This window comes from Euwallacea fornicatus, chromosome 21 (genome assembly GCF_040115645.1).
Source record: "Euwallacea fornicatus isolate EFF26 chromosome 21, ASM4011564v1, whole genome shotgun sequence".
Classification (NCBI taxonomy): domain Eukaryota; kingdom Metazoa; phylum Arthropoda; class Insecta; order Coleoptera; family Curculionidae; genus Euwallacea; species Euwallacea fornicatus.
Genome location: NC_089561.1, coordinates 1,124,799 through 1,143,680, shown reverse-complemented (window position 1 = coordinate 1,143,680; position 18,882 = coordinate 1,124,799). Strand labels below are relative to the sequence as shown.

The window sequence follows — 18,882 nt, the reverse complement described above, 5'->3', positions numbered from 1 at the left end:
GTTCAATCGCTCAGTTTGTTGCAAAATTAACGTTACGATGGTCTGATTATTCGACCAAATCATGGTGATCCCAGAACGAACTGCCTAGAGCCGCACTGAAGAAATGATTAAATTCCTGGCCGACTGTTACGTAACAAGCGAATTTTAGTCCATTAGATTACTTTAAGTGGGACGATTGCAGATAGGCCCCTTAACTTATAGGGACAAAGTTCGGTGATTTTCCATCGATCTTATCGAATTTGAAACGTCACTGATTTATATGAAAAAAAAGTTTGAACGAAAGGGAGGCTGCGTCAGGGCACCTGGATCGGGAAAATCTCCGGAACTTCGACAATCTCTGTAAGTTACAGATTGTAAGCTGGAGCCACCCGTTCTGACCAATATTCGAGGCAATTCTGAAAATTCCAGAAACCCCCTTTTACTGCAACTGAATCCAACTTTTCTCTAACACTAGATTGTGTACCAGGTTACCGGCCGGACAGTCCGACTAATATGGGCCACATGGGCACCACAGCGGCGCCCAACGGCCACCAAACCCCCGTCGTCTACGCCAGTTGTAAGCTCCAAGCGGCTGCGGTGACGCAAAATGGGGTCCTGGGCCCCACCGGAAGCCCCCCTTTGGATACCTCCCAAAACCTGCACATGGGCCACCATATGCAGGAGCAGCACCCCCAGCACCATCAGCAGCACCATCCGCAGCAGCATATGATGTATGGGGCACAGCAGAACCCCAATATGCATCAACAATCCCATCAGCAGCCCCCGATGCAGGGTCAGCAGCAAGGGCAGCAACCCCCGAATAACACTTCGTCTTCGTTGCCTAGTCCGTTGTATCCTTGGATGAGAAGTCAGTTCGGTAAGTGAAAAAGCCCTTATTGCGTAATTCTTGGGAGTCAGGTGAAATCATGACAGCCCCTCAATGGACAAATTTATGGGGTTCTATTGATGCACTTTTGCATAAGACGGATGTCTCAATTTCGGTACCTGGTAGGGTTTCGATAAAGGTACAATCCCGCAGAGAAAAGGATTTATTGGTGCTTTTAAGGTTCGAGAATTAATACATCCTTCATCTGTCTGTAATCCTCGTTAATTCAAGTTTCCTTCCTTATGATCTGGACTAATTTATCTCCGAATTGAAAAATGCTACGGCTATCAGAAAGATGCGTGTTGTATCATCATGTGAGAAGAAGATCGTGAGGCAGAAAGGCAGTAAATCAAAAGATTAAACTATGCGGGCGAAATGTCTGTGAAACCGACAGTGAAGGGTGTCCAGCTGTTAGACCACTGTATTGGGATTTTGATGTATTGGGGCTATTTAGGTTTATTGCACCGCACTGTTCATGCCCTATTTGCGAAATTGCCCAAAAGTCTGTTTAGTTATGGTCGGGAGTCGCGAAGAGTGGTACCAGAGAGGACCCGGGTAGTGTTGTGCAAGTTCGTGGGATGTTCTCCAGTTGAAAGGTGTAAGAGGCCGCGATTAGCTCTGCATCTCTAAATAATTGATAATTCTCGAAACGGTATTAGATTATAACGCAATAGCACTCACTTGAGATGATTTATGGCCTCAAATTAACTGTCCATTTACTGCTGAATTGAATATGCACGCGTTTATTGAGATGTGCTGGTCCGTTGTCGACGTGATGATGCTCAAAGTTTTGATCAATACTCTTTAGGACAATAAAGTGCCGGTAATATATCTCTCTGGCAAGGCCGTAAAGTCGTTAAATTCGGTATTACAACTTAATAATTACCCCTTGAAAAGAGTTAAATAATTTACAGCACTATCAAATCTCAACGCGTCGCCATTTATCACCCGGAATGCTTATTTAATGGCGTCGGGAGTGCTCGGATTTGCACGAAGTAGGGTTTTTAACCGCCTTGTTGCCAAGTTGCCAAAACAGGCCCTTAGGCATGGAGCTATGGACCTTCAGGGGCGGAAAAATGCCGACGTAGAGTTTCGGTTCACTGTCGCGGGCTCTATTTACGTAGAGCGAAGTTCCTTTAGTTTGTGTCTACTTTTGTGCGTTAAGGGTCATTTCACCCCCACCTGGACTAATTTAATTGGTAGTCGATTTAAAAATATCTACTAAACGTTCGCTTCCTGAGGGCCGACAGGGCAAAGCGGTGGCAGTTTTATCCGGAGGATAATTCGCGTGAAAATCAACCAGGGGCTAACCAATTTTATGCATTACGGAAAGTGCCTTTTTGAGGGTAAAATTACGTGAACGGTTTGAAGTTTTTGGCCCGATAGGATCACGTTAATGTGCCTATGTGCCCTGAGACAAAATCAATATCTGATACGCGGTGGCTCAAAAAGTGTTTCCCCGATAAGTAGAGCGTTCCAGGTAGTTCGGTTTGGGAATTGTAGGGTCAGGATTGACACAGGGTGGCTCTAATCCCGCGGTTAGCGGGGAATAACATGGACGAAATAGGAAGTCTTAGGGCAGCCAAGGTATTCAATATTTTTTGAGAAGATTTTCCAACATCGTTATCTCACTTTGGTCATTCTTTGAGCTTCGAATGCTGCAGCCCTCGCCCCGCTCAACCGAATTTTTTGCCATCAATTCCCATTTGCACGCATGCAGAATCTCGTGGCAAATTTAGGATTTTTGGCGAGTGAATCGCGACAACACCGCGCCCCTCCGTTCTCGGTTCATAAATTCAAACTCAACAAGTAGTCCATACACCGTGGCGGTTATATTGTTATTACGGTGCTTATGGTTGCCAACAGATGTAAATTCAGGCTCTATTAGTTTAATCGTTACTTTATAGCAGCTCTAAACGTAATTTTACGGCTTCTGGATAGCCTTTTATCATTTGGCAATGTGGGAGGTTGCTTAACTGGTTCTTTTCTCGCAAGGGAGGTGGACACGGAGCTCGAAGTTTGCGGCCGCAAAAAAGGGCTTTGGTCGAGTTTCAGCTCTTCAAGTTCGGCACCTCCAAAAGAAGCACGAAGGTTAGGAACGAGGGAAATTTGGCAATGAACGACTGCGATTCGGGTCGGAGGCCAAATAACATGAACAAGCGAACTCAGTTGTTTTAATAAACTGTGCCTTGACGGAATTCCCAAGAAAATTGCTGAAGAACATGTCTTCAATTGCCTCAATTGTTATTTCAAGTTAATAAGGCTCATGTGACTGGCACTTCAAGAAATAATGTTTCTGGGGCATTAAAAACGCGTGCAATTCTACATATGTGCATCTGCATACAGTGTTTGTAAAAAGTATTGCAGCACGCTTGTAAGTTTCATAAACTCGATATTTTAGAAAAATGCATAAACACGTACAATTTTATTAAAAAAAAAACATTTAATGCATTATTTTCGATGTTTAAATTTTTCACCCCTATCCAGCTACCCTTGCTAGCTCTTCATTTTCATCGAAGGTACCCATTGTAGTATGTCAAATGAAAGGTAATTCAATAAGGGACACAACGGTATAACCAAAACTAAAATTGGACCTACGGTTCCCTTAAAAAACAATGAGCAAGGCCCATATGGTAAAAACATTAAAAGTTTTAATCTTTGCGTCCTAGACACCCAATCTGTTCTTAGTTCACGTTGGAAGACAGTGAAAAAACGACGATAAGACGTAGAAATTCCCAATCGTCTTCAATGTAAATAATTTTTTAGATAAAAAATATTTTGGTTTTCATAGAACTCATCAGTAGTTGAATTCAGTTTAGGTGTCTACCACAATTAGAAGAAAAATTGATCGTTTATCTGAGAAGCGCAGAATCAAAAATTTATTCTTTTTGAGGGTATAAAGATGAACAGTGTCGTTTGTGGGATTAATAAAAAACTTCAGTAAACTCGAAGCGTGAAAGCTGCGCCAAAATGTGGAAGACCTCGATCAGGTACTGATGGCGATAAAGCACCAGACATTGTTTCATCTATTGATGAAAATTCAATAGTCTGTTACCAAACTTGCCGATGAATTGGACGTATCTGTAAAATCCGTAAGCAATCTTTTCAAAGGAGAAAAATCTCAACCATACAAAACTTCCATTACTCTAGAGTTGACTCTCGAAAATTTCGATTAAAGTATGGAATTTTGTGAATTGACGCAAGAAAAAGACATTCACGATAATGGGTTCTTTTCCAGAATCTTGTTTTGGAGTGAAACAACGTTTTGCTTAAACTTAAAATTCATCGATATATAATTACCGTTACCGGTCTGCAGAGAATCCTCATCGGGTGCAGACTAGGCATAGACAACATCCGCGAAAGCTCAAGGTATGGACGGGTGTAACGGGCCACCAATTCCAAACGAAACAGTTCCGTCAGTCGCCGCAATTTTCCTTAGAGAAAATGGGGAAAAGTAGCCGATAATCCCAACAAGATCGTGCATCACCAACGATCACATTATAATATGGGTGTGAGAGAGTACCTTGATGAGATTTTCCCTAGGAGATGGATCGGTAGACGAGGCGCAATGGAATGGCCGCCATGCTCTCCAGATCTTACATCGATCGATTTTTTTTTAGGGTTGCTTAACCAACAGACCACAAAGCTTAGACGATTTACGTCTTCGAATTCACATATAATATCACATAAGCAACAAAGAACAACTGCATGAAAGAGTTTGAGGAACGAGTGAGTCATTGCCAAACGGTCACTGGAGCCGAATTTGAGCGTTTTATTGTAAGAATTTCGATATCGATGGTCGTAATAGTGAGTTGCTTCATTTCGCATCTAATAATTTTATCTCGTAACAAAACTGTAAAGTGTTGCAATACTTTTTACAACCACCGCGTGTTTTCGTGTGACGTTCTGACTATTCGTTTTTTTTTTCTTTGAGGAAAAATTTCGTGTTTGCATTCGGGGATTGTTCGCGTTCGATCTTCCTCCGCCATGAGTGGCACTGCCTTAAGTGTCCCCGTCGGTCTCGAACCAAATTCAAAATTCCTCCATAATCCAGCTAATGACTTCGATTATTCAAAGTCTGTAATAGCACCACAAAAACGCCATATCTAACATTTCATTACACTAAAAAATGAGTAACGACCGTCGAGCGAACGTTTCATTTCCATCAAATCCTAACAGAGATATCAGTGGCGGCTCTCCCACAATAGCGTGGACGACAATGAAAAATCGCCATGTATTGTGCGTCGACACACAATTGTATAATCTACGAAATAATAGGGTCTTTCTTCCATTTTACATTTTCGGGATATTCATTCGTTTATTCAGCTGTTGGAGGTTCGAGTATAAAGGACGGTCAGACTGTGACCGATTTAATTAAATTTCCATGTCGTTGAGTCACCTGCTGCAGCTGATTTTTTTACATGGGTTTGATGTGGGTCGACATCCCTCTGCACAGTCCGCCATAATGGAAATTAGGCTTTTTTCTCTCCGTGGTGGTATTTGTAGCAAATGCGAGTGACCTGCTTGTGCAACAGCTTTTTGAACAGTTGCCCCTCGAATTAATCTAAACCCGTGTCTTCAGAGCGATTTGCCTAATGGTCTATTTACTCTCCGTGAGAAATGTTATTAACTGGGGCTTGGCGTTTTTTCCAAGACTTCCAACATGACAAATACGTAACGCCCTGACGTTATTAATATTTCTTGATATAACATTAATAATACACGAATGTTTGGAGAAACCGTTTCGGTGGCTCTCATTTACCAGAGCCCAGAATTAGAACACATTTGTAACATGGGCGACAAGAAAGGAACATGGATGTCATTTACAAATGGCTTATTATCGAGTAGGAAGCACCGGTACTGCCTCGTCATTTTATATGAGTATATCCAGCACAATTTTCAGGTTCAAACGTGTTCCCCCTACACGTGTGTCAAAATTAGGTTCGCCTTTTTTTCACTTAACTATCGGTTTCCCTTGCCCCCGATTTAATCCTCCGATTGAGTCGTGGATTAGTCGCATTCATAGGATTCTATGTTCCAATAGCGTTTTTATTGCTTTATTGTGTTTGCCCACGAGGAACTTCCATTGCTTTCCAGTGGTTTGTTTCTATAGTGTGTCAAGCCTTAAAATTGTCATTTTCGGGGACGGATGGAAGACGGGGAGTGCCCGATGGTCGATTCGGAGGTACTGGTTTGCTGGAGGTGGCAGATCTTCCAAAACGAAAATCTTCTTAATGCAGTGTCGCACCCCATTTGACGGGTTTTAGTCCTCAGGTCCTTCGTTAATCGAAATCTTCGCCACTATTAGCTTTCCACATCTCGATATCCAGCGATGAAATCTACACGCTGATGCTTAAGGAAACGTTCCCTCTGGCGCAGCTACGTGGGGTGGTATCTTCGATTTTTCCCCCCTTCGCAGGAGTATTTTCCGATATCTCGTTTCGGTGATCCCTTGTCAGTTCAACCACTGCATTTGTCTCCGGAGGAGAGTCCCACTGAAGAGCGGATTTTCTAAAATCTTTGGGCAGAAATGGTGTCGTCGTACAGGTGGAAAATTCGCAAAAACTGATATTTCGGTTTCGGAAGTTCCCACCAACTCCATTTAGAGGGCGTCTCCTCCTCCCTAAATCTCTTGGCCTTGTTATCCGCTCTTAGGGCGTGTACGATGGGTCCACGTAGTTTATCCGGCCTTGTGGATTTCTTCAGTTCCTGAATAATGCATCCGCTGCTATATTGTTTAATACCGATGCGCGCGTTATTCGAAAATTCTGTAAATTTCTTTGGCGGTTTGTAGCTCCAGGTAGACTTTCGAATTCTGGGATTAACCTCAGTGGCTGTACGACTCGCAGATGTTCCGCGAGCTCCTACTTAACTCCAGTTAAAAGGGGATTTTCACGAGTTAAGGGAAAAAAATTATTAACTCCCCACTCGTGACGTTGGGCCGACGTCGACCCGGGCGGTTTCCCCGATGGAACTTATTTCTCAGCGTTCATTTCGCGTTTATTATTTTCTACTTATTCTTTATTTATTGCCATAAACACCCACTGCAAAGTTCCTTTGCGAGCAATCTCAGCAGCGCAGAAACTTCCTCTTTTTCCCATGCTCCAAAGACTAACGAACTTGGACCAATCGCATTTACTGACTCGTTCGAAGTCGAACAAATTACTCAACCATTCAAAAACCAACCTTAACTGAATTTTTTCGACCAAACATGCCGGTAGTAATTTCTTAAAACGTGAAGGTTAATTCGCCGAGAGATTAACAGCGATCAATCACAATCAGCTCGACCGCTAAGAATCTTCGACAGTTTTCTTATTAAACCTGAACTAATTGTAATTATTACGTGGCGGTTGTTTCGAAATTCGCTCTAAAAGAGAATAACATAGAATGATTTATGCCACATTTATAAGCTCATTATCTCGGATGCAAGCTCTGTGACCGCCTAGAGCCCCGTGTGAGGGACGTTCGGTCATTATTTCCTTTTTCCCTGGAGAAGGCAGGTATTTTTTCGAATACGTATTGGTTGGATCTAACATACCTGTCATAATTAATAACCTGAACACTGTTATAACAGTAAAAATTACATATTCCTCGCAGGAGAAAAAAAACGCGTTCAACTTCCAAAGACATAAATTTGCCCAGCTTATCCAGTCAACTCTGCGGGACGTACAGACTGAACAGTTAGTAATAAATCTCGGTATGATACGTATTAATTTATTATCTTCTTTTCTTCATAAATTAAAAACTGAAAACGGTTAATAATTTATTTATTACCTCAGCGCTGAAATATAAAAAGTAAACATATTTAGCGATGCAAATTTATTCACTTTCGTGACTAGATATTGAGATTTGTTGGCATTTTCCAACTTTTTAACATTTAGCACTCGCTTAAAACCACATTAGTGTTATCTACAGCGCGACCTATGTCTTGTATATACTCCAACCCAATTAAACACCGAAACGGAAAAAATTCAATTTGGTGTACCTGTTTCTTGTTAGACAGCGACCTCCCAACAACCCATAGCTCATTATAGGTGCCGCAATATGGTAGATTCGGTTCCTAAAACCATCATCAATCTTCTTGCATGACAGCGTTTCTAATTAGTAACAAAAATGCCTTTCGTATCCAACATGGCCGGCCCCTTCCTTATTTTAATAGGCTTCGAAGAATATGCGGGGATTCTCCGTACGAAGGCGTATCGATGGAAAAATTATCTGTAACTTCCAAATGGAAACATCTAGAAGGTTTGGTGATAATCTCCGTCCATGTGCGTACGGGGCGTTTCATAAGCATGTGGATGAGCTTTCGCGGGACGTGGAGCTCATAGAAATAAACGTTTGGACGCAGCGAAGTTAGCTAAACGGTTCGGGATGAGGACGTGAAATTAGGGACACGCCATGGCGGGATAAGTGCGTATGTTCTCGAGTAGGTGGAACATTTCCACCTACACCAGGGGCGACCGTGCGACCGCTCAACGGCACGTTCTCAACGGGAAAAACGGCATGCCACTGACCTTTTTTTTTTTTAATACGAATACGTTTTTTCCATATTCCGTCAGGTCTCGATAAGAAGGGCTTCTTATTGCGTTGCTGCTCAAGTGGCCGTTTTCCAGATAAAAAATAATTGCTCATTCCTGAGCCCACCAAAAAACCGCTATGGGCCCCTAGGTGCGATTTTTTTAAATTACTCAGGAGAAGTCAATTTAATTTTCTCTTAGTAAAGACGAAGGACACGAAGACAAACATTTTTTCCCTGCTAAAATATCTCCGCGATTAGCGATTTTGGCCAGAAAAAATTGAAGAGTCGTACGACATTGACAATGCACCATAATCTAGAGTTTTATGTAGATGCAGAAAAATTAATATAAAATACGTGGAAAGCAAACGATGAGTGGTTTGCGAGAAATTTTCAAAATTCCGGCCATTCTCTCGATGCAAACCAACTCGCTTTTGAAATATTTAAAAAAGAATCTAAACACTCTGTACGTTGGAAACTACGCGTCTTCGGACCTTACTTGATTCGATCTAAATATTTGTTCCTGTGAGCTGTGCGTACAACATACAACAACCCACGTCGAAACCATGGCAACGCACGCCATAGGCATGAATCCCGAAATAATTAATCGTTCCATTAACGCTTAAGATAAATGATTTTGTTTTATACCAAGATGGAAAAAAACTGAATTTTTCATCGTCCCGCGTCGTAAAAACACACATCCATTTGGAAAAATCGAGACAATCGAAGTCGAGAAGGTGGAAATTAAAGTTGTTATTGCGAACGCCCTGTATGTCTTTTGGGACGAATGAGCGTTTGCGCCTTCTGCGGGGATCTCGCATGAGATCTTAGAAGTGTCAAAATTCGACACAAACTGGAGGGGATATAGTTTTTTTTACGGGGGCGCTGCAAATATCTAAAAAATTTCTCCTCGAGGCGCCGTAGCTTCGGGCAACTGCACCCCGGGGAAAAAAACAACTGGTAACCAACACAGGATAAAGAGCGGATTCTGTCGTGTGAAAAAAATGCAGATGGTCCCATTGGAAAAGGTGACGCTTCGTGACGCGACGCTTTTTTCTTACACCCTGTACATGTGACGAAAAGTCCTTCAGTACTACGAGTCCCTTCGAGCCTGGCTCATTTTCCGAAATTCCTGTAACCGTGGCGTCTTCATTTCAATGAATATAAATAAGCTGGTGGAATCGAGTTAATTTTTTTCGCCTCCTCTCTCTTTTGAAGTCTGGGACGAGAGCAACACATTAATATCGCCAGCAGAGAATTCTTTTTAAAATTCAGCCGATTCCCCAAAGGTTTTTCGTTTATCTAATTAACGATATTAGATTCGGATGGTGCTCGCCGTGATGAACGCGGCCAAGCCTCGAACAAGACGTGTAATTATTTTCGAACGGCCCGTTTTGAATTTGATTTATCTTTACACAGACATGAAGCCTGATTAGGTCCATGCCATGATCTTCTTTTATCTTTAATTAACTCTCACGGCTTGGGAAAATGCCATAATTGCGCTTATTTCACTGTCACTGCCGCTACTGTTGCTGCGGCATCATCTGCAGGATAAAAAAATCACCTTAAATTCCCTTAAACTCCGATCATCTCCAGGTAAACAAAAAAACTGCTTCCGCCATTAATTAGTTGGTATTCAGCATCCGAATCGTGATGGCGTCTTCAATTATTTTTCACCCCGAGCTTTTCGCCCCCCGAGCTCGCTCGCTCGCTCGCTCGGGGGGTGAACCAACACGAAAACGGAGTTAGGGGGATTGACGTAGACGAATGGCCGTTTCCGTCTCTTCTCCAAAGGAAAGTGACACCATGACATGTGTGCAGAAAACGGGTGTTTAAAATACGCCGAAATTGAAAAAGCTGAAAGCTTTATTTGATCCTGTTTTGTCTGACTCCGAGGGTGGTCATGTGAGCTCTTGAAAGGTGTTAAATCCGCAGAGATGTCTTTCAACTTCGGTGGAAAACAATTTGCTTGTGAGCGGAGTTATCGCCGGATTGATGCAGAAACCCCGAGAAGTGTAAACCTAGAAATTATTTATAGTTAAAGTTCTTCACGTTTTCATGTCGAAATAGTCGCATTTGAACGTTTTCTAAATTCTGGAAGTTCTTGAGCGCGATGTTGAAGCGCCGGAATATTTAAAGAGAGGTACGGATTACGTCTTCATCCATACACCAGGATTAATCGTTATGACAGAATCCATATCCACAGTCATGTAACATACAGAGTGCTTCGGGCCTCGTGGTGGCACCGCTGACCATATTCTATGCCGATGGGGCAACACACCCACCCATGCAGGGTGTTTCCTAACGTAAATTCAGGACACAACTTCGTAGGGCATTTAAGGAGAGAAAGTTCCTGCAAACGTGCGGCCGAAAGCGCTAAGATTCCGAGATACAGGGTGCCGGATTTTTAAACATTTCATCAATTTCGCGATGGTCAGCAATTGTTTTTTTACTTTTTTTTTAATTCACAGCGCACCCCGTGAATATTTGCATATACGCAGAAAGATCATGCGTCCCTTTTCTCGTAACCACTTTACCTACGGTGAACCCCCCTGTATACGAAGAGAGATTCCAAGGAGGTTACGTATGAATAATCGCCATGGGCCGGGAAAAACTCCAGAATACGGTCATTAACAAACGTTTCTGCAAAATGCCTGTGCCCCGATCCGAGCTTTAGATTACCAGCTTCGTATGACATTTATAAATAAGCCCAGCCTGCCTACTCACCTGACCCGAACCTTACTCCTTATTTCAATCTACATGCCCAAATTTGTGATGTGAAATAGTTTATGTTGTAGTTTGCCCATCAAGGGGCCGCATCTGGGTCAAATGTTTCTGGGTGTGAGAAACGCTTAGAAGTTAATTGGCCGGCCACAATTATAAGTTAACGAACCAATTTTTTTTTGGCCATTCACCGTTTTTGATTGCGTCACTTCATCAATTTCGAATTCTCACGTTCCTTTTTCTTTTTTTCATTTCAGAGCGAAAACGAGGACGACAGACCTACACGAGGTACCAAACGTTAGAGTTAGAGAAAGAGTTTCACTTCAACAGGTACCTCACGAGGCGGAGAAGGATAGAGATAGCGCACGCCCTGTGTCTGACGGAAAGGCAGATAAAAATCTGGTTCCAGAACAGGCGGATGAAGTGGAAAAAGGAGAACAAAACCAAAGGGGAAGGCGGCTCGGAGGGGGGAGGCGACGACATTAGTCCTCAAGGTTCTCCTCAGTAGGAGTGATCTCCCAGCAGTGAACAGAGTACCTAATGAACCCATTGTAGTCATTGCATTTTGTTTTTCTGGAGGATACGCCTCTGGAAAGGATAATGTTATAATGTTCGAACAGGTCCTGGCTCCTTGGGGCCCGGGCTGCAATTTGGGGCGTGACACTCATCGCTTGCAGTCCTGGTTCCGTCCAAATTAACTTTACAACCGTAATGACCTCCTTTTCTGTGTATACTTAGTTCCAAGTTAAAAAGAAGAAGCGTTTTACATAGTTTTATTTATTATTTATATTATTATTGTAGATAAACATAGATCTTTTTATTCGAGTAGGTTCTAATGTGTGCCCCGTACAACTTTTATATTATTATTTTAGTCCCTAGTTTTGCGTGCTGGTGAAATAGCTCCGCGATGTGTGATATGCCCGAAATTGCCTCAGAAAGTTGCTCGACCTCGTGGAATTCCTGAGCTATTTTACCAGCAATTGTTGTTACTTTAAAACTTTTGAAAAATGCGTGGACTCTAAAAGAAAATTAACAATTAAGAGGCCAGTGAAATGTGCAATTTAGTAAAAAAATGGCGCAGCAAAGACAAGAAGAAGAAGAAATAAGATGCAAATTGTTTTAAACAAAATGGTACAATAATTAGTATTTTGTTGGTTAGTGATTTGTGATCACTATATACACTCTGTCCCATATAACTAACCCACGAACCGTTGTGCGGACCTTGGGAATCGTCGAAGGTAAGGTCGACGTTGATCGAATTCGGAAAAAGTCTTCTCTTGCATCCCGAATAATACTAGCCTGGATTAAACTTAATTTCCATTCGGTTCGATGGGCACAGGGTGCAGGAAAATGATCAGTTGCGAAAACCTGGATGCAAAGTTTACTGTGTGGGTTTATGGACCACATGATCACCGCGTCTGTGCTGCTTTTCAAGATTCTCAGAAACGACCATTCTGAGATTCATCTTGCACGTGCCTACACAACTTTTTCCCAATTTAACCGACATCGAATAGATCCCCAAGACTAACCTTGTTAAATGGGACACCCTGTATACAATGTTGATTTTTTTTTTCATTTATCAGACTTTCGGGACGAATTCCAAATTTACTGGTTGCGACCAACAGTCAAACGCTTCCTGATTGTCTGAACGGAAACAAGGTCCAATTTCGTTTGACCCAATGTACTAAAACCTAAGTAGAAATCTATTACCTAAAAGCTGTAGATATTCTTCAATTAATATATTATATGTATATTTGGTTGAAATGGAATTCTTTAAAAAACTTGTAAATAGTGTCAGGACGGAAAGGATATGAAATATACGATGTTTAAACTACGCACTCTCATGCCAAAGTTAGTGTAATGGATAAGTGTTCTGGGGGTTTTGTGGGTTGGTTTTTGAGCGATGAGTAGGTAAAAGATATATATTTGATGCTAGAAAGTCTCCTGAATACGGAGTGAACGATCGAAGAGTGACGCAAATCTGCCGTCTACAGTACTTCAGTTTGTTGAACGCCCATAGGTCCATAGTTACGACTATGCCAATTCTCACCAGCGGATCGCTCGTTTTTGACAGTTTCCATACCCCCCTTTGACATAACGTTTTAAACGGTAAAATGCTTAGCTTCCTCGTTCACGGAACCAAACTCGAAATCCCCTAAAACCCCCTGTATAAAAAATAATAATTAATAGCATATTGTTGATACAAAGAAATACTCGAAATACGTAAGTTTTCCTGTGACTTTTTTACAGATCTAACTTGATAAGTTCAATTATTGATATTGCATTTTGCATACGTACTTATTTCAAAATTCCCTTAGAATATACAAGAGAAGATATTTTTTAAACGTTGAAAATTATTTAATTAGGCCAAGTCGTTAATTAAGCGAAACCCAAAATACGTAAAATTACGTCACTAAATCCAAGTATACGTACTATGCCCTTAGAGGTTTTATTTGAGTATACAAAAGTTGATGTACAAAATTCAATAATTATTAGCGATTCATAGAAACAGTTTTTATTGGGTTGAAAGTCGCAAGAATTGAAGAACTGTGCATTTTTTTGTTGTTTTTACTTGTCGATACATGCTGTATATTTGTACCTATTTGAGTAAAACATTGTCGATTTCCTATGCTTTAGTGGAAGTGTGGTTTTAAGACTTATATTAAAGACATTTCCACAAACGTATGGTAAATTTTCTATTAGATTACTATAATAGTTATTCGTGCTGTGGTGTAATAATTCTAGTATAAGTAGTTATACGTTTTACATACTACTACGTCACTCTAATTCTTTTTGCGAATAAAATTTGTTTTATTTTTAATTTTGTAAATGACGACACGTTATTGTAATATAAATTTATACATATAATTTTAACCTCATATAAATTATATTTTGAGTCTAAATACTTTTAATATTTGGATTTTTGTCTTGTGGATTTCATCTTATATACATAATTAATATATGTATAAAATAAACGATATTGCAAATTTTTTTCTTTTCGTTCTGCCGCTCGGAGCTCCGTTCCCGAGGAGTTCACCGAATTCGGTTTTTTTACTGGAGTTCTGGACCAAGGCAAACTTTCAGAAACTCGCATTTTTTGCACTACGTCCGTAAACTCTCTCGCCGACATTGGCAGTCCTGAGGGCTCCTTAAAAAATCGACCATGATTACGCTGCAAGACCGGAAAGTAGCGCTTTGCAGAGCGCGCCACCGGGAAGCTTGAACGGCCCTAGTAAACACATTTCCGGTCGCATACCATAGTTTTTAGGACTAATTTTAGTCGACGTTTCAGATATTTTTCGTAATTTTCATTTGATTTGGCAAAACAGTAACATAAACGAGTGTCCGACTATGAATCCCAGTGCGATTTCACAGCGAAAGGGATCGCAAAGTAGGAAGGACGGGGGTGGGAAAGTGACTTTACCGAAGCTTTCCGGACCGTCTTAAAAAAGTTCATTCGGAAAATCGGTGACTTGTCAAATTTCAAGTTAATGTCAGCTCAGTGGATTAACCAACTGCAGTTTTGTGGTGTGTTGCCTGCGTGTGCTTAAACCAACTGAAATAGTACTGACCAACGAATACTGAGTTCACCCGTTGACTGCGAGCGGTCATTTGACCCCATGGAATCCCTGCTTGAGCCTCCAGAGGCTATAGATCTAGGAGCAAATGTGTGCGATAAGAGGAGAGGATCGCACAGAAATTTCAGAGTTTTCTAAAACCAACTGAAGTGAGGAAGAAACGGTAAAACAAACAGCCGGCTGTGTTGTTCAACCTCGTAGGAAGCGAACGATTAAGACTGATTACGTAATTGTGCAGAAGGAAAATAACAGTTGTGTGCAGCAGCAATTTGTGGGTTATTGAGTGATATGTCAGAAGAAAATTGGCTCTAGAAGAGAGTGAAGAGTCTCCTAAGAGTGATGCGTTTTACGAGTAAACTTAAAACAGTTTTGACTCGTGATCATTAAGAAGTGTGAACCGGCAAGTTGAATGAATCTTGCACCTAAAAAGTGATTATCAAAGGTAAGTGACTTTTAAATTGCCCAATTGTACATTTTTTTAACCAACCAACAGCAATACGGGTCTGCGTCCAATTATAAGGAAAATTAGAGTTCAACTGAGGAATCCTGAAGTAGGTTAAACTCATGTGCCCAAGGCTTCAATTTGAGACGCCCTTTGTCCATTCTCCACGGACTTATTGCAAGTTTTAAAAGCACACTGGACAGTTACTTCATATGCGAATGGCTCCTGTTTCGTGAAGTAGAATGGGGCACACTGTCCCAGATCACTCTCGAAAAGAAATGCTGAGTCGTGGAATTGACCGTGGTCGCTAAAGATTAAAATTGAACATGCGAGTACATGTGAGAGGATGAATTACCATGGGGGAATCACAGAGATTTTAGCCGCAATCCACAGCGAGTTTTCTTGGAAAGGACGACGGGATTCCGAACCCTCGGTTCCTTACTACCCAGCGTAGAACCTGGGAGATTTTCATTCATGAGAAAATTGCTATTGTATCCTTTCATTTTAAGGACGAAGTAGACAGTTACATAGACATTTTTCAGGTATCATTCGGCACAAGGAAATCTTACTTTTAGTAAAGCAATAGACCAATAGGGGTTATTGGCTTTGAGTTTGCCTTCCACTTCGGGCCTTTGTGGCTCCCCTTTCAGGGATTCGGGTCAGCGCAGGACCCTTGGGGGGCGGTACTATTGCTACCGGTATCGAACCTTTCATTTTCAGTAAGCCATCCATGCAGACCCCAGAACCGAGAAGATAGGAGGAGTTAACTTTTTCTTCAAATGGATCCGCCTAATGATCTCAGCCATTTCCTGGGGCCAAATAAAGACCTATATGGGAAAGGTTTATTAATGATCCGGTAGGATTACGAAACGAAAAAGCTCTTTCTTCTCCTTTACAAGACAGGAAACTAACTTGGAGTTTGCTTAATTGGAGATTTTTTTTCCCTTTTTTACCAAGGGTAAAGGCTGACCTCGGGACACTCTAGGGGCTCGTCGATACTCCATGCAAAAGGTAAAATCCTTTTCAGTCGGACCAGCAGATACTCAGATCAGCGATGAGTAAAAATCGCGGCTAGATCGAGACGTTATTCTCAAAGAGAATACAGAAGGAATTTTCCGACTGTTACTAATTATTAATATTGTTTTTTAGGCACGTCTGTCTGCCGCGCCACCGTCCTAACTCCAAATCAAAATAAAGGTGAAACCGTTCCTAATGTTCCCCATGGGATTCCCCCATTCTTCCCGTCTCCAGGGATTTTCCGGCACTCCATGCAAACGCAAAAAGTCTTTCCGGTGTATCCAGCAGATACTTAGATCAGAGATGAGTGAAATATCACGTTCTCGCGACTCCTCGCACGGTTAGGCCAATCCGTTATTCTCAAAGAGAATAAAAGGGAAATTTTCCGGCTGTTGCTAATTATTGATATTGTTTTTTAGGCGCTCCTGCCGCTCCTCCGTCGTAACTCCAGGCCGAAACAAAGGTAAAGCTGTCTCTAATGTCTTCCATTTAAATAGGCGAAAAATCTGAAAAATTGCAGGGAGCTATAGGAGCAACTGGCAGTCTTTAATCTCCCCGAACAGGAAACAACTGTTCAAACACTCGTTCGCAGCGACTTCAACTCTTCACCTATTGCTTTTATTTCACATATCGCAGGGAAAAGCCCAAATAAGAAAAATAAAGGAAAAAGCATGCAGACGACACCTTATTTCCGGCCACGACACACCAAAACAGCTTGGTGAGTTAAATTGCGAACTAAGGCAAGATTCTCGTGTCAGACTTGAATAATGCCAAGTCTATTATCTAAATTAGTTGAAATATGTAAACTTGGGTATTGCATGTAAAAGAAACTTTTTCAGACATTCAAATTGCTGATATCCTTTCCGTGATTGGTGCCCATGAGTGCCGGTGCATGCAGATTGCGGTGTGTAGCATGTAAAATATGGAGTAGTAATTTGTTTATTGCTCGGACGTGTATTATTATTAATAATAATTAATATAACTTGTGAGTGCCTGAGTTTTTTTCAGTCTCTTCCAACCGCTTCGGGAACGTGGAAATTGGTAAACCATCGGCCAAGGAAATGCCAAGATGGCCCCAGTCATGGGTTTATTATTGGTTAGTGCGTCGGAGAGCGCTCCGCCTTGACGCAGGCATGACATAATGATGGATGGTGGCAAAGCGCCTGTACATCATTAGATCTCCATGTATTTCTCGTAAAACATTTTTTTAGGGCAAGTTTGATCGATACGTTCAAGGCTCAACTCCAAAACTTTGGCGTTGATTCAAACACAATTGATTCGTCCTCATCATCATTATCAGCGGCAAAGCTCCCCGTCATCGAAACCATTAACAAAACACGAAAACACCTTGTAAACACTCCATTAAATGGCGAAAAATACAATATCTTAAATCATCATCTGCGGATTTATGAATGCGGGCCCGGTCGTCTCTATGCTCTTTGTATGCCCCGGTGTTGCATCTCTGTCGGTGGCGTTGGGCAGTGCGGGCGATGAGCGAAAGGGAAGATGTCTAGCTTGTGCCCTGAGTGATTTACGACCAGATTACGTTAAGAGGCCACTTGTTATTGCCCATAACTTTTGATTCAAGTGGTTTTGAGATGTGTGTAGTTGTTCCAGGACTGCTAAGCTGGTTAGAAAAGAATTTGCTTTGTTTTCCAGTGCAGGGGATTATCGTCATACAAAGGATATATACATGGAGGTGGAAAAGAGAAGCGCCCTGGAAAAGTACGGCGGCTTTTATTGCCGGGATCAATTCTTTTCCGGCATTAAAATTTTTTTCTTATCGCGTCTTTATCGTTTCCATAATTCATCCTCTCAGCGCTGTCGCGTTCGAAAAGAGACTCAATAAACCCACAATGAAAACTTGATACTCAGCTGTTCATACTAAACACTTATTCGGCCATATATTTCAAAGATCCCAGTCAGGCCCGCAAACAGCTTTATGGAAAATGCCGGGGTGGCGCACATAAATCAATAAAGTTGCCTTTCTGTCTTCTTCTTGCACACAACACCTCATCCCGTCGTCTCTCTTTGATAAAGCACGTTACCCGATTTAGCTTACGATATTATTTTCATTAGAGTGTGCTTGTCCGTTTATCTTTCCCTTGTCATCGATTTAGGCATACACAGTGTGTTTAAGAACGGCTAATTCCAATAAAAGCCCATGAATTGCTTGAATAGTCCCCCACGTCGCCGATTCGACTCTATGCGGGGTGTTCGATTCAAAACGGTCAACTCCACCAAATTGTCGTGTCAAGCGCTTTTTTCTTTTTTAACAAACGAGGAATCATTATTTTAAATCTCATCCATGTTGGGCGAAGCGCTCTTTTATCGCCTGATGAGAGGACACAAATGACCGTAATCATGCAATATGTTTAAATAATCAAGCTACCGAGCTCCCCCGCAAAAGACTGGTTCACCTATGGAGAATCCAAGTACCGAGTTTCTATCATCACCGTTCGCGTCAAGAAGAGGGCTGATTAAGAACCATCAGATACCGTCCGGTTTCGCGAAGGCGCAATTACCAACAGGTTCCTCAGGTACCTCGAGGCTTTTAAAAGGAGAAAATTAGCGAGCTTTCTACATAAGGGCCGGCCCATCGATACCATCAGGAGCAGCAATACCAAAGTGGTTGGCGGTGGGTTGGCTGCGAAGCTTCTTAAGTACCCACCACTTTCAGATTGGTTATGCTTGGTTTGACACCGGGCTCGCAATAAAGTTTTATGAGGGTGTCGTTTTG

The 18,882-nt window shown here is 41.7% G+C and overlaps 1 protein-coding gene and 1 long non-coding RNA gene across 15 annotated transcripts in view; both read left to right on the top strand.

Moving 5' to 3' along the window:
* The window catches only part of Antp (Antennapedia), a 123,497-nt gene extending 109,417 nt beyond the window's left edge, over positions 1-14,080 (top strand). For 13 of the 14 annotated variants that reach the window (XM_066294800.1, XM_066294797.1, XM_066294798.1 and 10 more), the window contains 2 exons: positions 455-856; positions 11,363-14,080. In XM_066294800.1, coding sequence (XP_066150897.1) covers positions 455-856; positions 11,363-11,613 — 653 coding nt within the window. In that variant the 3' untranslated portion in view covers positions 11,614-14,080. The remainder of the gene's footprint in view (positions 1-454; positions 857-11,362) is intronic. The other variant, XM_066294802.1, reaches the window with a different exon arrangement.
* A 1,936-nt stretch (positions 14,081-16,016) lies between these two features.
* On the top strand, positions 16,017-17,126 carry LOC136345715 (uncharacterized). Its single transcript, XR_010733199.1, has 5 exons — positions 16,017-16,136; positions 16,275-16,482; positions 16,562-16,605; positions 16,663-16,860; positions 16,982-17,126. It is a non-coding gene; the product is annotated as an uncharacterized lncRNA (long non-coding RNA).
* The last annotated feature ends 1,756 nt before the right edge of the window (positions 17,127-18,882 follow it).